At 40.5% G+C, this 27,812-nt stretch overlaps 1 protein-coding gene across 1 annotated transcript in view; it reads left to right on the top strand.

Annotated features, from left to right (window-relative positions):
• Positions 1-27,812, top strand: part of LOC139769964 (interleukin-1 receptor accessory protein-like 1-B) — a 161,851-nt gene that overhangs the window by 119,184 nt on the left and 14,855 nt on the right. The window contains exon 3 of the mRNA XM_071701510.1: positions 4,740-4,953. Within this exon, the coding sequence (XP_071557611.1) occupies positions 4,740-4,953 (214 nt within the window). The remainder of the gene's footprint in view (positions 1-4,739; positions 4,954-27,812) is intronic.

Genomic DNA, 27,812 nt, shown 5'->3' with positions numbered 1-27,812 from the left:
CGGCGGAATCCAATTTTCCAGAACTCTCTTCATCATCGCATTTCGAATTCAACCGTAGTTTTTTTTTTAAATAATTTCAGATTCGCGGTTTTATTCCTCCCAGCGTTTTATTTCGCGCCACCGCCGAGAGAAACCGCATTACGGCTGCTGAATTATTTTCCACTTTTTTTCGTCGCGTTATTAATCTTCTCCGATCCTCAATTTTCGATAATCTCGGTTCGTGTATCATTTCGCTCCTTTCCGATACACCGAAGATGAAAGGGTACAATCTTGCTTCTACGAGACGCGCGCTCGGCGCGCTACATACACGCGATACCTATGTACGTTACGTAAACGTACGCGGAGAAGAAACAGAGAGAGAGAGAGAGAGAGAGAGAGAGAGAGGCTGAAATAGCTAATAGGAGAGGAAGGAAGGCGCGAGGAGAGGCGAGAGATGGGGTGGGTTCGCTGCTTCGTGCAGCGGACGCGGAGAGAGTGATTTAATCAAGCCGTCTGCATTCGATTATCGGTCCGCAGTTACGTGGATCGTTACGTCGTTTCTCCGTGCAGAACGCGATTCGCCTTGCGTTAATTTCGCGCTCGTGCACTCGCTCTCTGGTCCGCCGGGCTCGTTCACGTTTAAGACGCGCTCACGCAGCTGCGACAGATATAGCATCTGGGGGAGGTGGTGGAAACGTCATAACTCAAAATGCGAACGCGTTCGGAGGGAAGTTTTTAAAGAGCTGGAGCCGCAGAAAGAAAATGGTAAACGTAATCACTTTAAATCATATCACCTTAAGAAAGATAAGTGAGCAAATTTAATATATAATTGTATTATAGAATTACTTCGACAATCGATTATCAATTTCACATTTCTGGATTTATTTTTCTATATATTTTATAATATACTAAGTTTTTAGAAATTTTTTTTTAATTTCTCTAAATTTTATTTAATGTAAGGTACATGTATTTCTATTGAGAGCAATTTGCCACGGGTGTAATTTTTATTTATGGTTCTAAATATAGTTTATCGATCAAATTGTCTGCTTTAATCCTTAAGCAGCGGTATTTCTACGGCGTTACTTTGGACACATCTTGGTTGCGTTCACTTAATGTTTTAGTTACTGCCGAGTATTAAAGGAGCCTTACATATTTTATTCATCCGAAATCTTACGATTATTCCTTCGATATATGTAACAGTTTCTGCAATAGGTTTTATTAAAGCTTCACGTAGCTCATTACTGTTCCACCAATCCGATCAAATGTTCGTTAAGAACGAATTGATTTTCCATTATTCGAAGAATTCGACCACATACTTAATGACTTTTTTAGCAGGCTTAATTTTTGAAAGATATATATATATTATGTGTTAGAAGATAATCGAGTTGTGTTGTCGAAGTGTCTTACCTTTTAAATATTAAAGAAGCAGACGCTCGTTATTTGCTTCTTTACTTAGTCAGTTGCTCCCTTTATTCGCTCGAATTTGGCTTCTTGACTCTCTCATTTTGTGTAAATCTTTAAAAATTCAATAAAATCCTTAAAGATTTGCCTTAAAAAAAAGCTCTTATTATCTATGTTTATCGTTAATCCAATTTGTCTAAAGTTCGCTATTTAATTTGAGTAACTCTACGATTATCAGTTGCGCTAATTTAACTTAACAACCGCCAATTTATCGTGTTTCTAAGACGCAGCGTATCGATCAGGTTAGGTTAGGTTCTGTCAATATTTTATCTGGATGGATCTAATGGAACCATAGAGGCTTAGGTGAACGACGACGAGGCCGTTAAGCGAGCACAAATTGGCCGGTTTCCGATAAATATCGACTCGGGCGTAAAGCTGCAAGAGCTTTACGAGATTAATAGTCTTACCCGGACGCCATGATGAGCAACGGGAGTCGCCGCCATCTTGGAAATCGCCATCGCGAATATACCGTCGCCGTGCCATGATGCTCCCCGCGAACCTCCGCCCTTCGTTTGCCGAACCTAACTGAGTGTAACTTAGCCTAGCCTCTCACGAAATTACCCTACCCGACCGCGGGGTGTAATTAAATCGTTACAGCAGCCTCGCCGCGAGGAGATCAGCTCTGGAAAATGGCGGCCGCTTTGAAGGCGCTCACGGCAATTCGCCGAATTTAGCGGCGCTCAAGTCCCCGTCGTGATTCGATTATACGATATTAATTGCGAACCTAGGCGAGCATATTCAAGCGCCCTTTACTTCCCAACTAATGGAACTTGTCTTCCACTCTTTGAGGGAAAACGTTAACTCGTTCACTTTGCATTCACGCTTAAGGTTAACTTGGGCGACGCAACCATGAAGCTTCTTCGAAGTTATCTTTACCTTATTTTATACATAAACCTCGAGGGTGAAAAAGAGCGAGAAAGAGGATTTTAAACAAACTTTGAAAGAATATTTTTCAATATTTTTGTATCTAAAGTTGGAATCAAGATTGTGCTGAAATTTATTTTTTTTCTTTTTAATCTAATTACTAGAAGAATCACTCTTAAATCATTCTAATGCAGATATATGTTCGCGAAACGGAAGACTGGATATACCGATATCGCGATCGCCAACCCGAACCTCTAAATCAATGTAACCCTAACCTAACCTAACCCGATCGCCGGCGGATGCCAGCTCGCGTTTAGAGCAATGGCGGCGGGGCAATGGATGCGCGGCCTATGTATCATAATCTCGACAGTCCGGGGGTTAGTTAGCAGTTTGTTTGTACCCGAATATCCGGCCGTCCGGATGCCGCATGCCGCGTCGCCGGATGCGGCGAGGCGCGCGGAGACGCATACTAACGGCGCGCGGCCGAATAGTTCGGATGTGCCGCGCTTTTTCGAAACGAGGTTGAAGCTCCTTCGTGCACCTGTTCGTGTCCGGGATTCTCAAATAACGAGAAGCACGAAGAACGGAATACCAAGATAAAATCGAGGGAAAATCGATAAGAGTCGTTTAAACTTGTTTTTAAATTTTCGCGTTTTAAATTTGTGACGTCTCGATCGACGGGAGAAAAATAGAGCCTTGGCGGGTTTCCATTGTTAAGAATGATTATTATCATATTTGGATCATTAATTTATTATATTTATCTTATGACAAATGGAAGATGATAAATTTACCATATGATGAATGGATATATGAATTTATCATATTTGGAAAATAAATCTGACAAAACTATATCGATTTTACTTACATTAGTCATAACGCTGACGAAAATAAAAGAATCGTGAAGCATTAAATCGGGAAGTGAATGTATTTTTGTACATTATTGTTATAAGTATATACGCGAGGAGAATAATGTTTCTGAAATTAAGACTTCGCTGCAACTCGGAGATTCATTTATCTCGCAAGGAGGTAAACATAATTAAAAAATACACCTCCCCAAGCTGATCCGCGAGCGAACTTCTCTCGTTTAGATCTCTCCGAGTAGCGCAGAACGCGAATTTACGAGCACGTATATTGATTTTACGTGATTCATTGTGAGTTTCAGGATATTCCGTAATACAATACTTCTATATTTGAGGCCACTCTACGATATCATGCCGAACGGTTTATAAAATCGAAACATCCAGCAAAATAGCAATAATTCAAATAGCATCGATGTGTTGACCGTTCGCATTCATCAATTTTAATCAACGGTAATCGATAAGTGCAACATGGGCTCTTTTCGCGCGAGCGAGCGCGCGCATTTTCGATTTAATAGACGGCTGTTTAATTTTGCGTTTTTCCCGCATCAATGCTGATTGAATTACCCATCCGGCCGTCCCGAACGCACTGTCTCCATTTCCTCTCGCGCCGTTCCGACCCAACGACCTGTGACCTTCCGCCATCCACCATCCACTATCCGCCGGCTTCTTTCATTCGATGCCCTCGATGTCTACACACTTCCGTGCGCACTTCGATGCCGTGCTCTACAGTGTGTTTCAAAGGCCGGTTAAACGCGAATTGAGCTAATTAAATTAATTAATCGAATGTCTGTCACTATCCGACGAAACTAATAGAAATTACGATAGTTGTAAAGCATAGCTCAAAGAACTTACAGGTACATTAAAATTTGGAGGGAAATATTTAATTATTATTTTATATATATCACAGAATTTAAGAAAATGCGAGAAATAATATTTCTTCATTCCTAATCTAAATTAAAATATCCACTTAAGAGTTTATTTTATAGATTTATAGTTTATTAATTAATATTTATAATAATTGTCATTTAATATTGAATATTTAGAAGTTATGAGGACGGAAGTTGAACATGAGAATTATTTTTTTAATAATTATTTTTAAGGTCGATTCTTTATAATGGATCCGAAAAGATTCGTATGACGGATAGATGGTTTTTACGACCTCGTCGGAGCGAGATGGAAAGACACTGCCGAAAAGTGTTTTCGCATTAAATATGAACACGCGGAGAGGATGAAACGTGGCAAAATAAATGGCGGGGGAGTATATCATGGTAATGCAGGTTACTCGTAATTCATGGCAACGCGCGCGGGAACCGCGGCGTGATGGGAGGCGATATTAAAGTGATTTTCATTTTTCGTACGATTCATTATATCTGCCACATTAAGGAGTGTCGTTAATCATCGGGGCGTTATTAAACGCCGCCGAAGATAAGACGACCGATTAAATTTCCGAACAAACGTGCGGATTAGCGCATTGCACGCTAATCGTATGATTTATACATGTACGATTTGTACACACATACGTGTGTCTGTAAATGTTATAATTTAAACTCACCGTAGACGTGATCTGAATTTCAGATGAGGAATCCGGGGTCTACACGGGGAAACCTTTGCCCACTTATAGACCGAGCTCGCAGTTGGTGCCCCTGGGAGGTACACTCAGACTCTTCTGCGAGGCTTACCTGGGCAAGGTTGACCTGCCCGACGCCAAGAACTCCGTCACCTGGTCGAAAAGCGACAGCAACGTGACACTGCCCAGTCACGGTAGGATAGCGCAGCACAGAGTGTCGCGGTAAGTCGAGAAAATAATTATACGCGGAACATATTTCCACCCGGTAAATATATTAAACGTATTTGAATAGTTTGTAGAAATTCTGTAATTAAGAAAGGTACGCAATATTAAAAATAAGAAAGATAATTGTTCAAGAAACTATAAATAAAGAATATATCTCTACCTTACAATTAGAGATAAAGAATCGTATTTCCAGTTTTTCAGGTCAGATAAAGTATTATTGGCAGTTGTTCTATGAAACATATCAGTTAAATTACTTTATTAAAAACTGAATAAATCAAGTTGCTACTTTTATTTTATATCTAAAAAATACAGCAAAGGAGATGCTGTATGGAGATATGGTTCTTTACTTCTAAGGTACAGATATAAAGAGAAACTAGAGAGATAACGCAGAAATAAATATCGAATAAAATCATTTCAAGACATTTTCAGTCAAAAATTTATAGATTGGACTCGTATTGATGTCTTGATATTAAAATAAACATAATGTAATAATTGAAAAGATAACTGAAATTGAACGAGATATTTACAATAAGAAAACAATTCATTTAAAAAACTAGTTTTATAACGCAGAGAAAAATCGCAAGACTTTAGAAACTTTTAATTGTAGAAGCGGATTTAGAAGACATGTCGACGTGTCCCGAGAGAAAGATCTGGATATTAAAATTATTAAACATATATTAAAACAACTTTAGAGAGAAAGTACTAAAATAAAAAGAAATATTTATAACAAACTAAAATAAAATAAACTTTAAAGAACTAATAACTATAATGCGAGGATAAACTGCAAGACTAGAGACTTTTGCGAGCGGATTTAAAGATCGGAACCGTGTCGATGCCTCGATCTGAATAGAATCTACAAAGTGTCAAAGGCAACGGTATAGCTGAACGCCTTGTGCGAAGCAGCGCGCGTAAGTACGTGAACATTCGGCTGGCTCAGCAACGTTCTCAGTTCTTCTGGCTCCTCATCCCCGCTGCGTCGGACGACGCTGCGTCGCGTAGGTCGTCTCTTGCGAGAGCGGGGGAGAGCTACTCTCTATTCCCTCGTAACTCAATTTTCCCGGCGATGCGGCCGTCACGGCGCATCGCCACGGTAAACACGGGCAAAACCACCGACTCGGCAACATACATCGCCGATGAGGAAGCCCGCCCCGCCCTGCGCCGCTCCGCACCGCGCCGCGGCACCGGCATTACAGGCGAAATTACTCCCCCGTGCTGCTCGCTCGGGATCCTACGCGGGCGACGCGTGCGAGAGCGGACGATTCGCCGTCAAGCGCAATTTTATTCCGCCGGATAATTGGATCCTCGGGGCCGCAGACTCTGAGGCGTCGTTCCTCGGTTTCCGGCCCCCCTTCTCGCTCGGTCCCGCACATCTCGGCATTCCCCGCGAGCGCCTGGAGCCGAAATCGTTGTGAGAAAGTCAGTTCGGAGATTTTGACTTTAATTGTATTCTGTGTCTACTTCGTTATTTTAACGAGATCTTCCATGCATCCGGGAAGCGTGAACCGACTTAGATATTTTCGATTAATGAAGTAGCGGGTCTCGGGAGAAATTTTAGAATAGATGTGAAATGAACGGAAGATTTGAATATTTTGAGAACGATCTGTGTCTTCTTAAAATAAAACATCGTTTATATTTAGCTTTGATTCATGCATTCAATGTGTTAAGTAACAAGCAAATAAACTAAGACTGATTTAATAAGTAATGATATTAGATCGTTTCACATTACGGAATTTTTGAGAACAAACTTCCTATTTTTAAATAATTTTCTGTTTTATATGTATAAGATAAAACTTCACTCATATAATTTAACCTCGATTTACTTTAATAAACAAATAAAATGAGAATGACCTATAATAATGGTATTAGCTCATCAATTGTCCGCAAACTTTTTATGCTGTCGAACCCTTTAAAAAATTAGTTGTTTTAGTATATATATATATATATATATATATATATATATAATATATATAATTGAATCAGTTTTTAAATATTTTAATACATATAGTTTTTTATACAGCAGTAAATTAAATTGCATATTATTAAGTTAAATACCAGAATTTCTTAAACATTTTTCAACACAGTTTACGCACCATTACGTTAAGTAATAAACAAATAAGCTGAAACTGATCTAATAAGTAATGATATTACTTTGCAATATTCGATATTGCTAAAAATAAAAAAAAATCAGCATTTGAATCCGGCGCGGCGAGTCGAGTTTAACGATCGTTTTTGGAGTCCGCAAGACAATAAGAATCTGTCGTAACATCCTGCGGCGGCGGCGGCGTGTGTCGGGTAACGTAATGGACTCCCCGAAGAATACGTGCTCGCGAAACGAGCGCATTCGTCTCTCAAGGCGAGTGGGAAAGAGAGAGAGAGACTATTCCGAATTCCCCGAGCGCGAACGAGCCGCGGCGCGGCGCGTCTCTTAATTAGTGGTCGGATTCGCTGCCTGTACATCTCGCCCTCGCACGCCGCCCGAACGCCGTTGTTCGTGTAAACTAGACTTTACATCAGCGGCGAGCCGGTGGTTCGCGCCGGCACGGGGGGAAATTGAGTTAAGCCGGAAGGGCCGAGGGTAGTCGGCGCTCCGGGAAAGGGGACAGAGTGAGATTTATCTTAACAATAACCCTTCAGGCGCGCGACGTCGTACCGGGGCGTCTTTTAAAAATAAGTGCGAAAAAGGTGTGGAGAGCGGCGCGCGCAAAACGGAACTCCGTTATCCCGAGCTCTTCCGAGAACGATGCTTACGAGCCGTTTACTTTTTGAAAGTGGTGTAAGTTCAATTTCGAAAGAAATAAGTTAAAACTTGTTTCTTTTACAGATTTTTACTTACCTTTTATTTTTTTTTCTATTTTGAAGTTCAATGCTTTACAATATTTTTCCGAATGAATCAATAGAAGCTTGGTTGTTAAACGAAATTACATAAATGATTCTTTTGAAAGTGATATAAGTCGAGTTTTGACAATTTGTTTCAAACCGCGAACGCCCTTGAGCAATAATTCGAACAAATCGTTTGCACGAGAAAAGGTGCTCAAGTAAACAGCCTTAGGCTGTACGGTTCAATTGAATTAAGATATCGTTAACAACACTGTATGCTGCAAATGATAGCTCTGTTTGTTCTAAAAATTATTAATTATTAATCTTAAATATTTATATCGAATTAATATAATTTGACATAATATATTTAATAACATATTTTTGTTATTTTTTATTACTATTTATATTTTAAAATTATATTTATAATCTACTTTGATTAAAATTTAAATATAAATTTTTATAAGACATTTTATAAGTGGTTTTGATAACTCATTATTTTTGCAAGTGGTATACGTCTACTTGCGGTCAACAAAAACATTGTTTTAATAAACGTTTTAATTTTATAAAAATGCTCACATAATAAAATTGCACATGTCTAGGATGTTAAAAACATTAAACAAGCATCTGAGCCCTGTTTAAAAATATTTTTAAACAGAGTAAAATGCATAACATTAAATATCTGAAAACAAGAAAAAAACGGCAATAAAAATCGACGAACATTGGAAGCGCGTTGTGACCAATGAAAAATAAGATTTGTGGATAATATAGATTTCAATAAATTGAAATATTCATGTGCTAAAGTGTTTTATCAGTTGTTTAAGCAGAGATGGAAGTACGATGTTTAGAATTGAGTTTAAAATCCGAAGAATATCCGAGTGGAAATTGGTCTAGTCAATCTGATTTTACAGCTAATGGCTGGATCACGCAGGCTAGATATGTTACCTAGCCATTGACTAGCTTAGTATTACTAGCTATAATTTATGAATAATTCTTCGCTGTCTAGTACTTTTCTAGCCCCTGCACTGTAAATATTAGAATAGATGGCGCTGGAAACTTTCAAAAAATTAGCCAGCCGTTGTCTAGCCATTACTAATTAAAAATTTGTTAGCATTCGAACAGTGAGGTTATGTCATTCTTGAATAGTTTTTTCATAACTATCATTCTCCCGAATGGAAATTGATGTGACAAATCTTATTCTACAGCTATAATGGCAGTATCACGCAGGCTAGATATATTACCTAGCCATTGACTAGTTTATTGTTAGTATATTAGCTATATAATTTATGAATAAACTTTGCTATCTAGTACTTTTCTAGCCCCTGCACTGTAAATATTGGAATAGATGGCGCTGGAAACTTTCAAAAAATTACCAGCCATTGTCTAGCCACTACCAATTCTTTAATAGTTTTTTCATAACTATCATTTTATTATATATTAGAAATGTGATTTTGAGAATTATTAAATATCTCGGCAATCTTTACTGAACGATATTTTTACATAAAGTTTAAATTTTAATTGTTTAACATATTCGTATTTATATATTATAGACAGTATTGAGCATTTAAGGTATTAAATATTGTTTAGCAATTTTAAAAAAATTTCAGGTTTGTATTTTATATTACGTTATAACATATAAGGAGAATTTAAGCTGAATTATTACTAATACTCGATAGCGTAGTGGATAGAGTGAATAACGACTGTCACCCATCAGCAGCGGCGCCCAACAACAGTACCAAGTTCGAATCCTTCGGTAAATGGAAATATTTTAACTTACAAAATTTAATATAATGTTGTAACAAAACTTTAGCAAAAATGCAACAATGAAAAAAATTGAAAATTAATTTTTCCATATATTTTTAATCTAGCCCAGGCTAGCTGATTACTAGACAGTTTTTCTAAGCTCGCTATGAGACAATATATTTGTCGAGTATCTAGAACTTCTAAGCGTTACATTACTGGACAGGGGCAATATAGAACTAGTATTGGCTAGTTGATGACTGGATGCCGGCGAGGTTAAATTTCCACTCCGGTAGATAATAAAGAGAGATACAATTTCCGGGAAACGTGACGCTTTTAACTCGTTCCACGCAAAAAGCGAGGAACGAGTGAAAAATGGAAAATGGGTATTAAAAGCAGGGTGGAAATTTATACAAATGAAATGAAAGATTAAAGTTTTATTTATTTACGATTTAATAATCCGCTCTATTTTCCATTTTCCAGAGAACTTATTTTTCTTTCGTCTCTTACCTCTCGGTTTTATATTTCATATTTCATATTATGAGCCAAATCGAAGGCGCTTCTGTGGACGTCTTACGTTGAAAATATCGGAATTGACGCGACGCGACGCGTTCCAGGTTCCAGGATTAATTTTGCTCGTCGCGCAAGAGCGAATCGAAATTCCGCGTTCTTGAGGAACTTGGCGGAATTGATGACGCCCATTGTCTTGAGATAAGGACTCGAATTAACTTACAAGGAGGGTGGGCACACATTCCGGAAAACGGAAACGAGGGTGCGTTCAGGACCGACACCCGGCAAGGAGAGTACAAGAAGGGTTCGCGAATTTCGAGGATTCGCGCGCACAAGAGGTCGGATTATTAAATATTTAATTAACACCCGTGAAACGGCGTTCTCTCGCGTCGACGAGACTCGGTCGTTGAAACAAACCCGCGCCCGGGAATACGATAAGAATGTAGTGGCGGTAAGTATCATTGTTAACGTCTTGCGACAATTCTTTTTTTTTATAGATATATCGTTTTATGTCATTATAAATATCTGCTGTATTCATCGGTCGGATGGAGAAAAGAATCGATGGTTTCGGAATAAAAATAGACAGTCTGCGATTATTTTCGTAAAGATAAAATTTTCGATGGGGAAATGCGAATTATTTAGCCACTCGTTGCACATTTACAGACTCTCTTATATCTAAATTAATCAATATCTTTATTACTTCAGCTTGTGCAAAGTGGTGCAGGCTCTCTTATCAAAATTTAGGATTCTTCTATTTTATACAGTAGTCGTCAATCGATTCACCGCTCGGCGAATAAATCTTAATGCGCCGCGACGGCGAACGCCGCGTGTCAAAAGCGGGATTTTTGCGCGCAATAATTCCCGAATTTCGTAATCGCGCGTTTGTCGCAGATGCGCGCTCGGTATCGCGTTTCTCACGAAGGTGGGCGGGCGCACGTCTCACGGGGAAATTTCGGAGTTGTCCCGCAAACCAGTCCTCCAATTAGTGGCTACGTCCGGTGTCCCGGATCGTCTCTCCCTCCCTCCCGTCCACCCTCGTGCCCGATGTCGCGCGGCATCGAGGTGCGACGCAGGCAGGCAGGTAGATGTAGCCCGGAGAGGACTGGCCGAGGGCAACATTGCGACGTTTATGACAGCCGAATGGAGCGACACGCATATGCATGTTGCATTACCGCGCCATATGGAGACAATGTAGCATGATTAAACAGTCACGCGATGCAAACTACAGCCCCGTGTTCGACGGGACGCGGTTAGCTGCAACCGAAACGGCCGGCCTGTTTGCGAAACGCAAGCAGTCGTGCGTCTTTAAACGCGAGGCTTTCCCCTATTTACGACGGCGGGGCACACGAACGGAGGAAATTAAACGTAAAATATAAAACCGACTGAGTGGGAACGCGGGGGAGAAAGTCGGGGAAATAACTAGGCGGAAAAGGAACGTAAGAGGATATCGAGAAGTGAAAAGGAAAATTTAACGAGAAACGGGGAAGCCTCGGTGATAATCGGATAATAATAAGCAGCGGACGAAGCGAGATTTTATTTGATTTTTTTAGAGAAGGAATGCTCGAATATTAATTTTATACGATTGTAGGTAGTCCAAGATCGTATTCCGGCTTGTCTCAACGGCTGTCGTAACTGCGCCTTCACCTTCTTCAATCGGAACGGAGGAAAATTCCCCCGAGAGCCCAGGCTGATTGCTAATTTGTCCCCCGATTTAATCGCGCCGTCAGTTAGCGAGGCGAGGAAGCTGAGTATTTACATTTTCCTCCTGCGATTACCTTCGGAAATGACGTCGCAGCGATCCGCGCGCGCAAAAAGGATTACTCCGCGCGAGATAATGAATCGCGGCTCTTCGGCTGATCGTTTCGCTATTAAAGTCTCCCCCCCCCCCCCCCGAATTAAAAGCGGATTGAGGCGGCAGGTCGTTTCGCGCGAAAAAAGGCGGGTTTTATATAAGTACTCGGCGAATTTTATTTCGCGAATTAAACGTCCACAAAGTAAACTGTATAATTTTTCGCAGCATAAATTTTCCCCGGAAATATATTATCAGTTTGGTATAATTTGGTATATAAATTAGTTTTCGTATAATTTTTATACGCTTTTATTATATTTAGTATAATTTATACACGCGTTAAAGTAAAAATAATCGGCGGACTAGAATATAAAAATTGCGGGAATATTGAATGATGAATATTTTAATTTAAAGTGTCAATCACTCGAACGGTCTCATTTGGTTGCCCCGAAAAAGTGGAACAATTGATGAACTTCGCGTGAATAAATAATTTGATCATTTCTACATTTAAAGCTCTGCTATAATTTGCTCTAAATAATTTAAAATTGAAAATTTGCAATGTCGGAGATATATATTCTATTATTAATATCTTCAACAATCAGATTTTTAAAATCTATTGATTATTTTTCAAAGTGATTTCAATTCGTTCACGAAATTTGGAGAATTTTAACGGTCCTTCAAAGAGAGAAACGTAATAAAAATAAAATTTAATGGACTCGAATATTTACTCGGCGTAAACGTTCCCGCAATTGGAAAGTTTTCTTCGCGCGACCGATGTCGGGAACAAGGAATTTGACGAGCGGACGACGAGCGCGTGTTGAAAGGGGGTCCAGGCTTCCTTCGAGCGGACGCTCGGGGGCAGGAGGGGGGTAGGAGAGGGGCCGAGTTGGCAAAAAAGGATGAAGGAAAGTAAATCGCCGAGTTCCCGTCGTTTCAATTGACATCCCGCCGGCCGGTCTGTGTTCCGCGAAAGCGTTTTCGCTCCGCCGCGCCGCGCCACGCCGTCGGGCCCCGCCGGGCCCCACCGACGACGGCGGCGGAGACCCCTCGACCGCAGAAACAGCCGCGCCACGCCTCCGGGGCCCGTCGATTAGCCTTTTTTGCGGAGTCCCACCGCGCCGCGCATTATACACGTAATAACAGCGGGACAAACTCGCGGCCAGGTGAAGCCTCGATTGAGAAAGAGCGAGGGACAGGGGTAGAGTGGGGGGAGGGGGAAAACGGAGGGACGGAGGGAAAGAGAAACGGATTATTTCGCGTCGCAGGGGGAACGGGCACGAGCTCTCGCGATTCCTCACCGCGGCATCAGGCTCGGATTGCATGATCGGCTTCGTGACTCCCTAATTCTCAAATTCTTGCGTCTGGCGGAACTCCCCTTAAATTACTTTCGGATTCTCACAGATCCGGAACTCGAAGCGCTCAAAATTTCGAATTGTCTGTTTGAAAATTCTCCAGCTCCTCGCTCCCGATGGACATTACTCTTATTACTCAAATCACGATCATTCCTTCACCCTTAGGAAAAATATCGAAAACCCAGAGGTTCCCAGAGGGCTTTACAGTCTTGCGGGAACGATCGCGGTAATTAAATTAAGGGCATCGCTCGCACGATAATGCCACTACATTTCTGTTGACGCATGCATAATAACGTCGACGAGTACCACAAGTATGCACCTCCGAACCGTTTCTAACATTCCCCCGAGCAATCCATTCCTGCAATGATGACGACGATGACGATGACGATGGCGGTGGCGGCGGCGGCGGCGGCCGCGTCGACGACGAGGGCGACGAAGGGAATGGAGCGCGAGGCAAGAAACTCCATGGGTATCTTCTCGTCTGTTTCTGCGGTCTCTCCTCGAAGTCCGTCATTACTCTAATGATACCCTCGTGTCCCTTCCCTCACGCTTCCCTCCCGCCTTTCCCTTTGATCGCTCCTTTTTCGTGTGCCGCGCCGGATAGCGCGCCGCCATTTTTAAGTGGTCGGCTGGGTTGCCTTACCAGCGCAGGGGTTACCAGGTAATGGCGATCGGCATGTTTGCGGACGACTCTGCGATTTTGCGTGGAGGGGGAGAGGGAGAGGGCGGCGGGGAAGAGGACTCCCCGAGATGCGATGCGACAGAGGGTGCCGAAGGGATAATGCAGTCGGCACATTAAACGACGAATGAATCCGTCAAGGTGATGCCGCGCGATTCTTTCGGCAATCAGCGACCCTTTCCCAAGATCAAAGAAGAGTTTACACACACACCGTAAATCGTGCATGGCGTCCAATTACCCATTTGCATCTGGAGAACGGATAAAGATTGAAAAGCTATTTTGAATTTGCACGCGTCATTATAAGCTAAATTTAAATTAAATTCAGTAAGGAGGTAAATTTTTTAAGCGAGTAAGTAGGGTTTTACATAAAAATGAAAGTAACGGAGAAATTAAAAAAATTCGCTATTTTAGAAACTATTCTTTTCGGACTTTTCTAAAATCTAAAAAGAGATAGACACTGAGAAAAAGGATTTGCTGTATTAGCAAATATTTGTCATTATAGTGACAACAAACATTTTGATTTGCTGCGGGTAGCGAACTTTTTGCTATTGCAACAAAAGGTTGCTACCCGCAGCAAATCAAAATGTTTGTTGTCACTAATTTCTCTCAGTGGAAGAGAATAACTGTTTTGCTCGCTTGAAATATAATAAATTGATAAATAGAAAACATTTGGATAAAATTAGGTGAAGAGATAAATTGTTCCAGCAAATAAAAATTACATGTACTTTGAGATGAAATATCTCGGGAAATAAATTAGAGAAATGGAATACATATTTGAAAACCTTTTTCTGTATGCTTTCAAAAGGTCTTTTTCGGTCTCTTAAAATAGACATTTGGTACATTGCTTTCACGAGACAATCCTTTGCGACTTTTTGCAATTTTTTCGCGAAATCACAGAAAACGAGTCCGACTCTCGGTTTTCCAACTCACTTCGCTTCGATCACGCAATTCTTCAGCGGTGGGAAGAAAACTGCTGACGCACTTCCGACGCTGTTCCTCTTGCTTGTAAAGTGAGAGGGAAAGAAAGGGAGGAAGAGAGAGAAAGAAAGAGAGGCATGAGACGCGGTGAAAAGTCCGAGAAATGTCGTCTGGCGCGACATCGATCTCTCGGAAGGTCGGAAAGGCAGCCGTATGTGTTCGCGTCTGCGAAAGCGCCACATAATGAAACCTTATAAGCGTAAGTGCCGCCTGCATTCGTGAGATGTGACGTCTGAAAAATTTGCCGAATCGTCGCGGAGGGACGTCCGAAGGTTATACGGGGTGTCTTGGACACCCACGGTATCTCCCGCAGATTGAGTTTGGAGTCGAATCTTCCTGAGGCAAAAATCTTAGAACATTTTCTTCAATTTTCGACATTTGACGTGCGACTTATTATAGAGTAAAATTTTAGTTAATCCTTAAATGCACAATTTTTTGCAGCATTCTGCAGCATTCTATTTTTTAAATAAATAATAACCTTCTGGGCCTTCCTATCCGAAAGGGAAAGAAGGGCCCGAAAGGCCCTTTATAAATATGCAAAGCCGCGCGTTTTCAGTTCAAACTTCATAAGATAAGAGAAAATACACTGAGCAACGAAAAGTCGCTTTGCATATATATATGCAAAGCTGCACATTTAAAGATTAAGATAATAATACAATTCTGCGGAAATAAAGTTTTGTGTAATAAATTATAAGAGTAGTAACAGTGTAATCAAACTAGAATTAAAATAAAATAAAATTTAATTAAAAAATGCAGTAGACAGATGAAGACTGAATCTTATTTTGTATAAAAATAAAATGAAAATTTACTCAAATCTAATATGAGAATAAACTTTTGTAATTTTTTATATTTGTAAATTTTATGTTTCGTGACTCGGTTTCTAAAATTTCTATTTTTGAGAAAACAGGCGATTTCTGAGACATCCTATATATACATCGTGATGTTCGTCGATTCAGGCTCGTCGGAAAGAGTTGAAAAATTCGGCTAGGCGATTGCCGGGGGAAATTTCGACGAAAAGCATGGAAAATCTGGACCGGTCCTATTCTCATTGAATAGATAGTTTGCTTTTGTTCGTGAAATAACTTTTTTTTATGTAGTACATGTACGGTGTGTGTTTTAGAGAATATATGCAATTTTGTTGGTGGTTTTGGAACCCATTTTGCATTCATCTATTGTTAAATTGAGCAACAATACCTTTTTTTGACTTCTTTTTGGAAATATTTTAAACAGTAATATAATCGAATATTTAAATACCGCATTTGGAGGAAGAGGAATGCAATTGATACCCTCATAATGCATTTTTTTTGGTGGCTGAATATTTACCTTTGGCATTTTTAACTCGGTTGTTTATTTGGTCTTCAATCAATAAGAGAGATAATTTATTATATAGAGTTCTCATTAAGGAGAAAATGATATTTTTACTTGTTATTAATATTCTTTATTTATTTATTTCTTAATTAGATTAATAAGTTATTTATTAATCAAGAATCCCCATATATTTAAAAGTCTATTTATTAAGTAAAATATAAGTTTATTCTTGTGATTAATAAGAAACTTAACTATAAATTACTTTATATATATTCTTTTTTGTTTACTGCTATATTTTTTCTTCTCCAATTGTTATAATATTCCAAATAAGTGAACATTTTCGGAATATTATACTAACAATTGTCTTCCTACGTGTCATCGGCAAATGCAATAAACTCGATTAATCGATGTTAATCGCATTTTGGAAAGTTGTGAATTAATAATACGACACGTGAAGAGCATCTCGGTATATAGATAATATTTTTGAATGTACGTTATTCCCAATTGCATATTTCAAGTAAATCAGGACAGTCGTCGGAAAATGTTCTCTTTCGCGTCGAGTCGGCAAATATAATAAGCTCAATCCGTTTAAATTGATATTAATCGCATCGCGGGCTGTTAGCCAATGAGCCACCGGATTATTGATGGCGTTTCGATAACAAGATACGGCACTTATGCAGTACCATCGGTAGTTAAATTTGTTGTTCATCTCGCCATTGTGTCATTTATTGAATTAATCGCCGTCGCGACGAAAATTTATGCGTCTTCTCACGAGAAGCTTACATTCCCGCGGAAATTTTTCGCTGACTTTCTCGATGCCGCGGAATTATCTCGACGCTTGGTAAACGTATGAAAAGAAGAAAATTGACAAGTGTACTAAATCATTTAGCCAAAAAATGTATTGGACGCTTAATTAACAGCAGATTTATCGTGACAGTTTGAAAAAGAAATTGTTCATTTTTTCCGTACTTTTATTTCGTTTTGTGATATATTTTGATGATGAAATGTACGCGGTTTAACTTCCATATATTGTTATATATACATTTATATTTACTATTAGAGGTTATAGAGAAATATAAAAAAACACGTGACACGTTCTATTTTTTAATAGAAATATTTCGTTGTAGAGATAGAGATTCGTGTGGGCTTTTAGATTTCGATGTTTAGTAAACTGGATATTCGTAAAAGAGACACGAGACACGTTCTATTTTTAAATAGAAATATTTCGTAAAGGTAGAGTTTTGTGTGGGCTATTAATTTATCTTGCAAAATTTATTTTACGCTTTAAATTCAGATTTCGATATTTAAGAAACTGGATATTCGTAAAGTTTATTTTTACCATGTCTCTACAAACCATAATACGGACAGGAACTTGATAGGAAACCGATAAGTATTTTTTGTCAGAATTTCATCGAGGGAGATGCACTGTGCGTCGAAGCGACGAAATCGCGTTTCATGGCTGGACGGCCGGCCTTTTCGCGGCTCGGCAAGCAACAGCCCCGCAATGCTGTTCTCTCGTCGATAACGATAAACCTCTTCTGGGAACGGCTCCCTCGAAGAAATTGCAAAATCCAACTCCGAGTTACCCCGAGATGGATCGAGAAAGAAACGACAAGCCAAATCGGTCATTTTATACACTGTTAAATTCGTAGTGTCGAGTTATACTCAATTTTAATTATTTTTAACTTAATTGCAAATAAATAGAAATAAATAGAAATAAATAATCTAATTTAATTAATATTTATGAATAATTTATGAATAATAATCAGAAATAATCTAGATCATCTAATCTAAATTTAATATGAGTCATAGCATTACAAATTATCTAAGTAAATTTCGCGTTACTGCTGTTATAAAATCCAAAATTCTCAAAGTAAAATTATCGAGCAATTTGAAGCATTTTCCTCTTTTCGCGACCTAATAAACTTAATTGGAATAATAATCAGAAATAACCTAATATCTAGGTCATCTGATCTAAATTTAATCTGAGAGTAATAGAGAGCATTATAAATTATCTAAATGAATTTCGCGTTATACTGCTGTTGTAAAATCCCAAATTTTCAAAGTAAAATGATCAAATAATTTGAAGTGTTGTCGTCCATTTTTCGCGAACTAAAGAAAAGACGTCTTTAATAAATAAAAATTTTAGATTCTCCCTTTATATTTTTCTCAGGCAGTTCTACCTCTCTTACGTCTTTCCTTATATATGTACAGTACGATCTTGTACGAGAGAAAGTAATTATTTGGTTTTCATCTCGCGCTCGTACCAGAGCGTCAACAGTCGTGCATCCTCGCGGCGCGCAGTTACTCTCTCGTCAAAGTACTCGCGAGCTCCCTTCCCGGGGACGACAGAGTGCCGTACGTCTTCTCGGGACACCCCGTTACAAATTTCGGTCATAAAGCTCCGGCTCGTCTACTAACCCGTTGCCGGTTGTTGGTAGGAGTCGCACGTAATATCGATAACTCATCACCGACCGATCGGTTAAGAACCCCTCGGTAGTAATATGCACTCCACCCCGGGGAAATGATTAATGGCGCGAGTTTATGGGCCTCGCGCCCGAGATACCGCGCTATGGGTTGCACAGCCCCAGAAATTTGTAGCTGCTGCCAAACTTGTCCTGTCTACTTCATCACGCGAACCGCCGGGATGATCCTTATTTATCAAGGAGAAAGTCTCGATCGGCGCCTCGATGAATGAAGAGGAAGATTCGATCGGCGACCGCCCGTAAATCGACCGAATCCTCATTGAATTCTGACGAGAAGACGAGAAGGAATTTGCAAGAGTGATTTAATCAATAATAACATACGGAGCGACGATGATAGTAATAATAATATTTCAATAAACAGCGCATCTCTATAAAAGATTAGGATTACATTAGATAAAGGGGAGGAGTTAAACTTGGAATAGAAACATAATTGAAATAATTGACGCAAACTATAAAGGGGCACATGCTAGATGGAGAGTTTCTAGATAAACGAACGATTGATCGAAAGCGAAAATAATTTCATCTCGAACGATATACACTGAAATACTATATAATAATATTACAAGCTGCATGTTGCTAACAGATTATTCTTATCTGTTCTCGCTGCGATGCGTTTCTGTCATCATGCAGTTATCCTAGAAACCGAATTCCAAGATCCGTTAGGCTGTAAAAGTGAAGAGAAATTAAGTCAATTTCGAATCATCATAGTTATGTTTTTATGGCATAAAGAGAGATCCGTCCATATTATTGATAATCGCATATATTTTTCGCGACGTCCCGTGCGGTGTGAGGCTGATACGTCAAATGGACCGTGAGATATCCTGCAGGAAAGACATGAATAATAATGCGACAGCGAACTATTGCCGGCGTACGTGACACGCGATGACGTCCGTAATCACCGATTGATTGGTCGCCGTCGTTTGATAACGAGAGCGGAATAATTGTCAGGAACAATTATCAGCGCAGGCTTAATCTCTTCAAGGTCGCTCCGCGAAAACCGCATTGATTTAATTTGAAACGAAATTGCCTGAAATCGAATTTTCAATAAAGCGCTGAATAAAAAATCGCATCATACATCACAAACTGATGGAACAGGTGACTTCGGCAGATTTACGAAAAATGCGTAACGCCAGTTTTGTTTATAAATCTAGACCTCTCGCTACTTTATCGGTAACTAAATATTCTTGTGCTAGATAGATCTAATTGTTACACAGTAGTTTCAGGATAACATTGTTGTATATAGCTGTAACGTGCTCGTCCATTCTTTTGCATTTTATATCTTAATATTGCAGCGTACAAAGTGCGAGGCTCCATCGAATATATTACATTAATCGCGCGCGCGCGCGCGAGAAAGAGAAAGCGAGAGATCTCGCACGAGGATATCGTTGCAAGAATGCGATTCGCGCTGTGTAATCGCGAACAATTCGTCCGGCTCGCATCGCGTCGTGTCGCGTCGCGTCGCGGCGCGTCGGCGGGGAAGTAATCCGCATTGCATTCCGATTTGCATTCGAATGCAATCTGCGTTAATAGAGCCCGCGTCGCGCGTCGCGCCACCCCGGGACCGGAGTAATTCATCTCTATCTGCGGTCCGGGATAAGACAAGATTTATGGGAGCGAGCGGCCGTCGATTTGGCCGTATCTACTCGCAGCAGCCGGTAATTCGGTTCTATCGCCGGACCCGTCGTCTCTTGAGCTTTGCGAAAGGAGGGAGACAGACGAGCGAAGAGAAGGGCAGGGGGGATAGACGGGAGGGAGGGAACGGACCCGGGAACCCTTTTTAGGTAGATTGATGGAATAAGTTTATTTATTCCGGAATCGATAGCCTGGCCGGAACACGCGACGCGATATAAGAGGAGCGAAGTACGGTACAAACGGGCGGAGATTATTGCGAAAAATGGAGAGCTTATTTTTCCGAGCGAGCTTATTTTTCCACCATGAAAATGGAGATTACGGCGTTATAAAGCGCTGCGGGAGGATTTTACGTAACGTGTAATCTCCATCTTTTTTATTAAACGCGGATATAAGATGACTTATTCGCGGGGGATAGGCTCTTTGAATCCGGACTTGATAAAACTGATGAAGAATAATGAAAAGAAACAAGGGTAATATATATTGTAATAATAATGATAATAATGTTAAATATAACGTATAATAAAATTATAAGAATGAGAATAGAGAAATCTAGCAAATCGTCGAGAAATCGATAATATCCGAGTTTGGTAAAGCTATTTCTGTGCCTTCGTGTCTTTAGCTTTTGTTCGCGTTTCATCAGATTTTCATTCCGCGCAGCTTTATATCGACATTGCACCATTGATATCTCTTCCATTGATAAGGCATTCGACGACGCGTGTAATCTCAGGGGGTATCTAATTAATGATCGTCGTACAGCAGAGTCCCGCGGGAGGAGGAGTACGCACGCCGGTCGTCCGAGAGTTTAATTAAAACTCTGCCAACGTACATCGAACTCGACAATGGGCTTAAAATGCTGGGTCCCCCGTGAAATAAAAAGAAGGAAACGAGGACAAGTAAAATAAAGCACGTGTTCCGAAACGCCGCGCCCATGTACCTAGTGATGGGATTGAAATAGGGATCTGTATAGACGAACCAGTGAATAAGCCATCAATGAGCAAATATTCAATACATATGTATTTGCACATGCCCACAAAAATTATATACATAATTTTTCTGATTCTTAATATTAAATTAATATTTAATATTAATAAAAAATTTTAGTTACATATAAACTGTTAAATTCGTAGTGTAATAAATTTGAGTCATTTTGACAGTTCCCATAAATCGCCACTGCTCCTACTCAATACAATGTTAATTTAATTAAACCAACGGAGTTAAAATAATACTGCTTTGTAATAAACTTCGACACACATTTGTTAAAAATAACAAAATGTTATTTAGCTCGAGGTATTTGTTTAAATTTCATATTTTAATATTTGACAGTGCGGTTATTAAAAAAAATTCAAATAGAGAATGATACGTATTTTGAAGAATAATACATTTTAGTTATTGAAGAAGATTGCATAAAGCACGATTTGTTAAATAATTAAAAAAGGGACTGTGCGCGTTACACAGATAATTCTTTTCTTAATTTATAGATATTTACTATTTAAATGAGAATGTCTAATTAAGAATTCATAGATTCTAATTTTCTATCAAAATCTAAACACCTGACAAAAATAGTTTTTGAAATTTAATTTCGGATTCTCTCACGCAAATCTCGGTTTTGTCTTTTTTTTTCAAATACAATCCGGATACAAATTATTGATACCTTTTCTATACTCGCGCGATTTTGCGGTTGGAATTCGTTATTCGTTTCGCATCGTCGCTCTCCCCCCTGCCTTTCTGCCAATTCTTTCCCATCCTGCCGCGGCTCGTAGATTACGCTCGTCGAACGAAACTATTTTTCTCTTCAATAGGACGAGATTATCGATTGCACGCAGCGAAAGCGCCACGTAATCCGCCCTGAAGGGGAAAGAAAAAAGCTCGCAAGCAGCGCGAGATTCAACGCGTTAATGGCTGGAATAGGGTCAGAAAAGGGCGAGCGGCCAGAAGAGGCAATACGCCAGAGCGACGAAAAACGGGAGAGGTATTAACCTGCGATTCGTTATTTCGGGAAAGAACAGTGTGATCGCGATGGCGATTTCTGGGCACGTGGTGAAAAAAATCGACCGTACGATCGAGGATAAAAGGAATCACGGCGGATTCAATGATTTAATTCCTGGAGGGAGAAAGGGAAGAAGCTTAATCTAGTTCCGTAAATTCGTGTATTGAATCTCTCTCAGCTTAATTGAATGATCTTGAAAGGTTAACGCGGGATCGACGAAGAAATCGGAAATAGGCGAGAGAAATTAAGAAAGCGGGTATAAAACGGGGAAAATTGTGATCAACTTAAGTTATAACTAAATATTTCGTCGATCTGACTGCCTTTTCGGCATTTCGCTTTACCAATGTTCATTAAACTCCGGTGAATAATTTCGCGATTGAACGTCACTTTAACTCGCTCGCTCGCGCAGTCGATATCGACCCCTTTAACCCTTTGCGATCAAAACTTCTCGCAAATGAGCGAAATCAAGTATTTCGTTCTCGATTTCGTCTGATCGGTCGATCTAAACGTGAATCGAAGAATTTTTACTACCTCGTAGGAATTTATGGCGATCTCAAAAACATAATTTGCCGGTTGTAATTGCATGCAGATGCTGCAGATTACGAGCGCTTGAAGAATTATGCAACGAGTTATGTCGCAACGCATTATGATGTCGAGTCCAACTCGATATATTTCTTTTTCCTGTGACTTGAATTCAACGCCGCAACAGGATTACGTAACACAAATGTACTCGTATTTTGTTTCAGACTTCCAAAACCAGATCAATCAATCAATACTGAAATCAATTAAAGTCTTCTTGCATTTTAAAGTCTTTGCATTACTCTGCTTATCTTCTTCACAAACTTATGAATCCATCAATTCGATTTAAAATTGCAAGGAGGTACTTTTCATCGCCAATTTTCTATCGAATTCCCGTGCAAATGTGCGCGAATCTCGTTGCGCCTAATAAAATAATCGCGTTAATCCGCCGGACATTTCCGCCAATCCCGGCACGTGCGCGTTCGTGAACGATCGATCGGTTTACGCGATCGCGCGCGAATTGAATTAGCGGCGGCGTTTATCGGCGCGCGTACCCCTCTCGGGGTACGGGGGAGAGTAGCCGAGAGCTTATGGGATTCAAGCGGGGCCGGTTAATCGCGGAAATATCGTCGCGTGCCGGCGTACCCGCGCGCTCTCGTGAATAATCGCCCCCGCCGCGGACGCGCTAATTCGTCACGCGACGCGTGTCGCGTCCTGACCAATTTACTTTCGCACCTCTACCACGACCGCAAGTCGCACGTGCTTCCCACGTGACTATCCCTCGGCGGATCGGCGCGCTACCCATTTTTTATTTACGTCCCTTAAAGTGGGGCGTGGGACGGAGTGCTGAGCCTCGTGGTCGACAATGTATTAGGTACCTTATTCCGCGAAGTCGCGCCATTCAATTTAATCCGCTATCGCAATTGTATCCGATTACGTTCGGGCTATATTTATGAGGGACGCGTGCAAAGATAATATATTTGCGCGAACGAGAGAGAAAAAAGAGAGAGAGAGAGAGAGAGAGAATATGTGTTCTCCAAACGCGTCCGAACTTCGGCGAATCGAGCGTTCGGGGAAAAAAAAAGCGAGAAAATAAATGCGACTCGATGGAAACATTACGTCGGGGCTGAGACGTGCTAAAATGGAATACGAATCAAACTCGAATTTGAAAGAGCGTGTGCCGTTCGACGCGACGCGACGCGACGCGACGTCGCGTCGCCGAGTTACGAACGCGACGCGGCAATTTTCTAGAAATGCCGCGCGCTCCTAACGCACCCGCATCGAACAATCATTGCGACAATTGCGCCGACAATTGTTCGTTAATTGCGGGCGAGCTGATCCCTAATGAGGACACTGCACGTGCGACGTTATTGCGCGGCGGGCACGTCACGCGGAATAAGAGAAGCGGCGGAAAGACTATTATTATGCAATGATTGCAAACAATCATCAATCATCGATAATAATTATTATATTTATTACATTATTATATGTGATCTATCATGTAATTATTTGCAACGTTATATGTCGCAACATACATCAATTTGTGTATTGTGGCGCGTGACGTCATAAGTAATTAAGTTATTGCATTATTATTACAATTGCACTATTATTATTATAAAATCGTTCGGTTGCTAAAAAGTCTATACAAAGAAACGCGTAATATTGTGTTCATTGATTATACACTTTTACTTCACTCTACTCGATTTATTGGCTCTCCGTCATTTCTATAAAAAGTAGTTTTTGTCGTCGTAATTTTTATTTCAATTAAAAATATGAAATGCGAAATAAACCGCTCTACGGATACGTAAAAGCGTCGTTTTTCGATAACGAGAAACGGATTAAAAGTGGCTTCGAAGTTCTTCGCAGATTTTTAATCGTCGAGATTCGCTGGAGTTTTTAATATTGTAAAAATAATACACAATGTTACTATTAACGACAATCCGTTTTTCATTTTATAACGATCTCAATATTTATACAAGCAAATCAATCAGATATTACAAGTTTTATTAATTTAAAATCTTGCGTATTAGCTTTCAAGTTTTTAAAAGTTTTAGTACACGATTTTTGTAATTGATAAGATTTGTAAATCAATTTTTTAAATCTTACATTAAAAAGGTCTATCTGTTCCAAAGAAAATTTACGTTCCAATGTCACGCATTCTATTTTCGGATGCGGCGTTTCGATCCGATCGATCGATCAGCGTGGAGAGTTCGCGGGAAAGGCCACTGCGGTTCGACGTATGATGCCATCAATTGGAATAGTTTTAATCAACTTAACGGGCCGGAATTTATAGAGCGTTCGTAGAAACGGGTCGCCCGTGTTACTCGCGGCACTTTAATCGAATAAAAAGCCACCGCAATACCTAGAACGGATAACCAATGGTGTCCCTCCTGCCCCTTCGTCTCGATCGCTCTAAATTACGACGATCCTGAATCATCCACGTGTCGATGATCGAGATCGCTCGTTCAGTTCCGCAAAGGTTTCGAGAGTCTTCTTTTTTTCCTCTTTCGTGGATTTTCGAAGAGGACTTATGTGGCAAGAGTTTCTGACCTAAGGATGTAAAAAAGGTGATAAAATGAAAGGTGATAAAATGAAAGATGATAAAATAAAACGACCATTTTTTCAATATAATCTTATTTTTCAATATAATCTTTTTTTATTTCAATACATTTTTTAAACGATGAATCGATTTTTCTATATTATTAAGAAAATTCTGAATTCTTGTTCTTAAAACAGTTTAACTTAACTATGGAGGAGATCACTTTTTCATTACCGCTCTACAGCCTCAATTTAGCCTCTAATGATTATTTTTTATTTTCATAATTGAAGTCCGATTTGCGTGGAAAAAAATTTACCAATGACGAAAAAGTGATTTCACACAGTACGTGTTAAACTATTTTAAAGACAGAAATTTAGAATATTTTTTGAATGGTATAGAGAAATTACTTCATTGTTTTAAAAAATGAAAATTATTGAATTAAGATGGTTGTTTTATTTTATCTTTTTTTTTTATATCTTGGCCCGGAAACTTTTGGATCTTACTACTCGGCGAAGCGGAATTGCGGGATGCGTTTGTTATACATTCAGCATCCAACGGGTTGGATCCGGCGATAGTCGGATCCACAGAATGCGACTCGTCTCGCCTCACATCGCCTCGCTATCGATTGTGCCACGCCGTGGGTATCGCGGACACGCGATTTATTCGGTAAAGGTAAAGCGCGTTTGGCAAATTGCGGAGAAAGCGGCACCGGTCGATGCGCACGATCCTCATAAATGTCATCGCGAGCGCATAAACGTCAGACACGAGCGTGCTCCGATCCCGTTGGATCCCGACTAGCGGGGAGGAGGGGTACGAAACGAACGGGAGCGGAAGGGTAAAAGACCGTCATTTTCGGCCGACTCGGCCTTCACGCCTTCACGGGTCGGTGCAATTGGTGCAAATCGAGCGGGAATCGAGTTTTTAATTAATAAACCATATACATATGCGCTGAAATCCGAGGACGCGCGCGTATCCGGGGTATTTTCGGCGGTCCTCGCTGAAAAAAAAAAAAAATAATGACGGGTTCGCCGTTCCGCGAGAAAATGACAGCGGCGAGCAGTGAAAGTCAATATTTTCGAATATTGATGGCTCGTACATATTTCGAAGCTATATTGTTACACACAAAGGTCTGTGTCGAAAAAAAAAAAAAATGCGAACGATTTATCTACGCTGAACGCGTCTCTCTCGCGTCAACGCGCGACCTTTCCGAAGCGGAATTTATATCGATGCTGTAATCCGGCCTCCTAGCGATGTTACGCTAAAAGTTTCCCAACTTTTTGCGTTTTTACGAATTCGCGACAATTCGTGAAAGTCGCAGATACTAGCGAAAATCGGGATATTTCGCCCGCGAGACTTTCGACGCCAGAACGATTTTCTTCCATGTGAGCGTTTCGTGAAACTGATCATGAAACCTCGCATTCGCACGCGGCAATATCCGACAGCTCGTATCAAAATCATCTGTTAATTATCTAATAAATCTAATTAATTGTCTCTGCCCCTCTCTCTCTCTCTCTCTCTCTCTCTCATTTTACACGAAATGTGCTCCATCGCCCGTTAATCGGGCACCATGCTTACCCCGCTTCCTCCACTCGCTCATTTCGAAACGCCGAATTTATTTGTTTGCCGCGTCCGCATTTCGCTTTTGTTGCGCCGTGGGCGAGACGGCGCGGGTGCGAGCGGACGGGCCCGAATGAATGAAATTAGGCGGTGAGAATTAATTGTGCGGCGGGTAAGTCATCGCGGCGTGCCGGGCCGGGCCGAATCGGCCGCGCTCGTAATTAAATTAGCAGTTAGCACGGCGAAATGGTCCGCGCGTTAAACGATTGTGTAGGTAACGGGGTGGACGGCGCGCGCGCGGGCCCCTCGCTCTTTCGCGGCTTTCGTTACCCCGCCGAATCGCCGAATGAAACGCGGGACCTTTGTTTTTCTGTTTATCCTTCGCGCGCAGCGGGAAAGGTGGTTTGTTCTCGCGTCCGGTCGGCGACCAGCCGAAAAAAGTAGAACGAGCGCCGCGCGCGACGCGAAACGCACGCGCCTCAATGCATTCTAGATTGCAAAACGCGAATGGGGAAAAAAATGTGCAATAATGTCGCGCTTTTTTTCGCGCTGCAATATCCGCGCGAGATGTAACCGGAGATTTGAAAAACGGATGCCGTCGACTACGTCGACGCTTAACTCGCGTCACGCAAATGTCTGCGACAGAATTTTTTATTAATTCCTGTATTGGGAAATGCGACATCACAGGTTTTATTGCTTTCCATGTAGATTGACAGATTTGATTGCCACGGAGACCTGTGGACTCTTGGAAGAATCTTTGGACCATAAAGTCCTTGGAGATTCGGTGGCAGTTCTCTTAAAGCTATATAGTCTCTAAAGTTTTGTCCCTCGTGACAGTTTTATTCTTATTAAAAATTTGGTAATTAAACTGCAAAGGAAATCTTTATATAATTGAATTTGATTGAGATTAATTGAAAATTGAGAATTTGATGGAACGATTTTCTTCGACGTGCACAAAAATGAGCT

This window comes from Temnothorax nylanderi, unplaced genomic scaffold, assembly GCF_030848795.1.
Source record: "Temnothorax nylanderi isolate EJ_2023f unplaced genomic scaffold, tnyl_v1.0 TNYL_tig0026_pilon, whole genome shotgun sequence".
NCBI lineage: Eukaryota > Metazoa > Arthropoda > Insecta > Hymenoptera > Formicidae > Temnothorax > Temnothorax nylanderi.
This window is presented reverse-complemented; position numbering and strand designations above follow the sequence as displayed.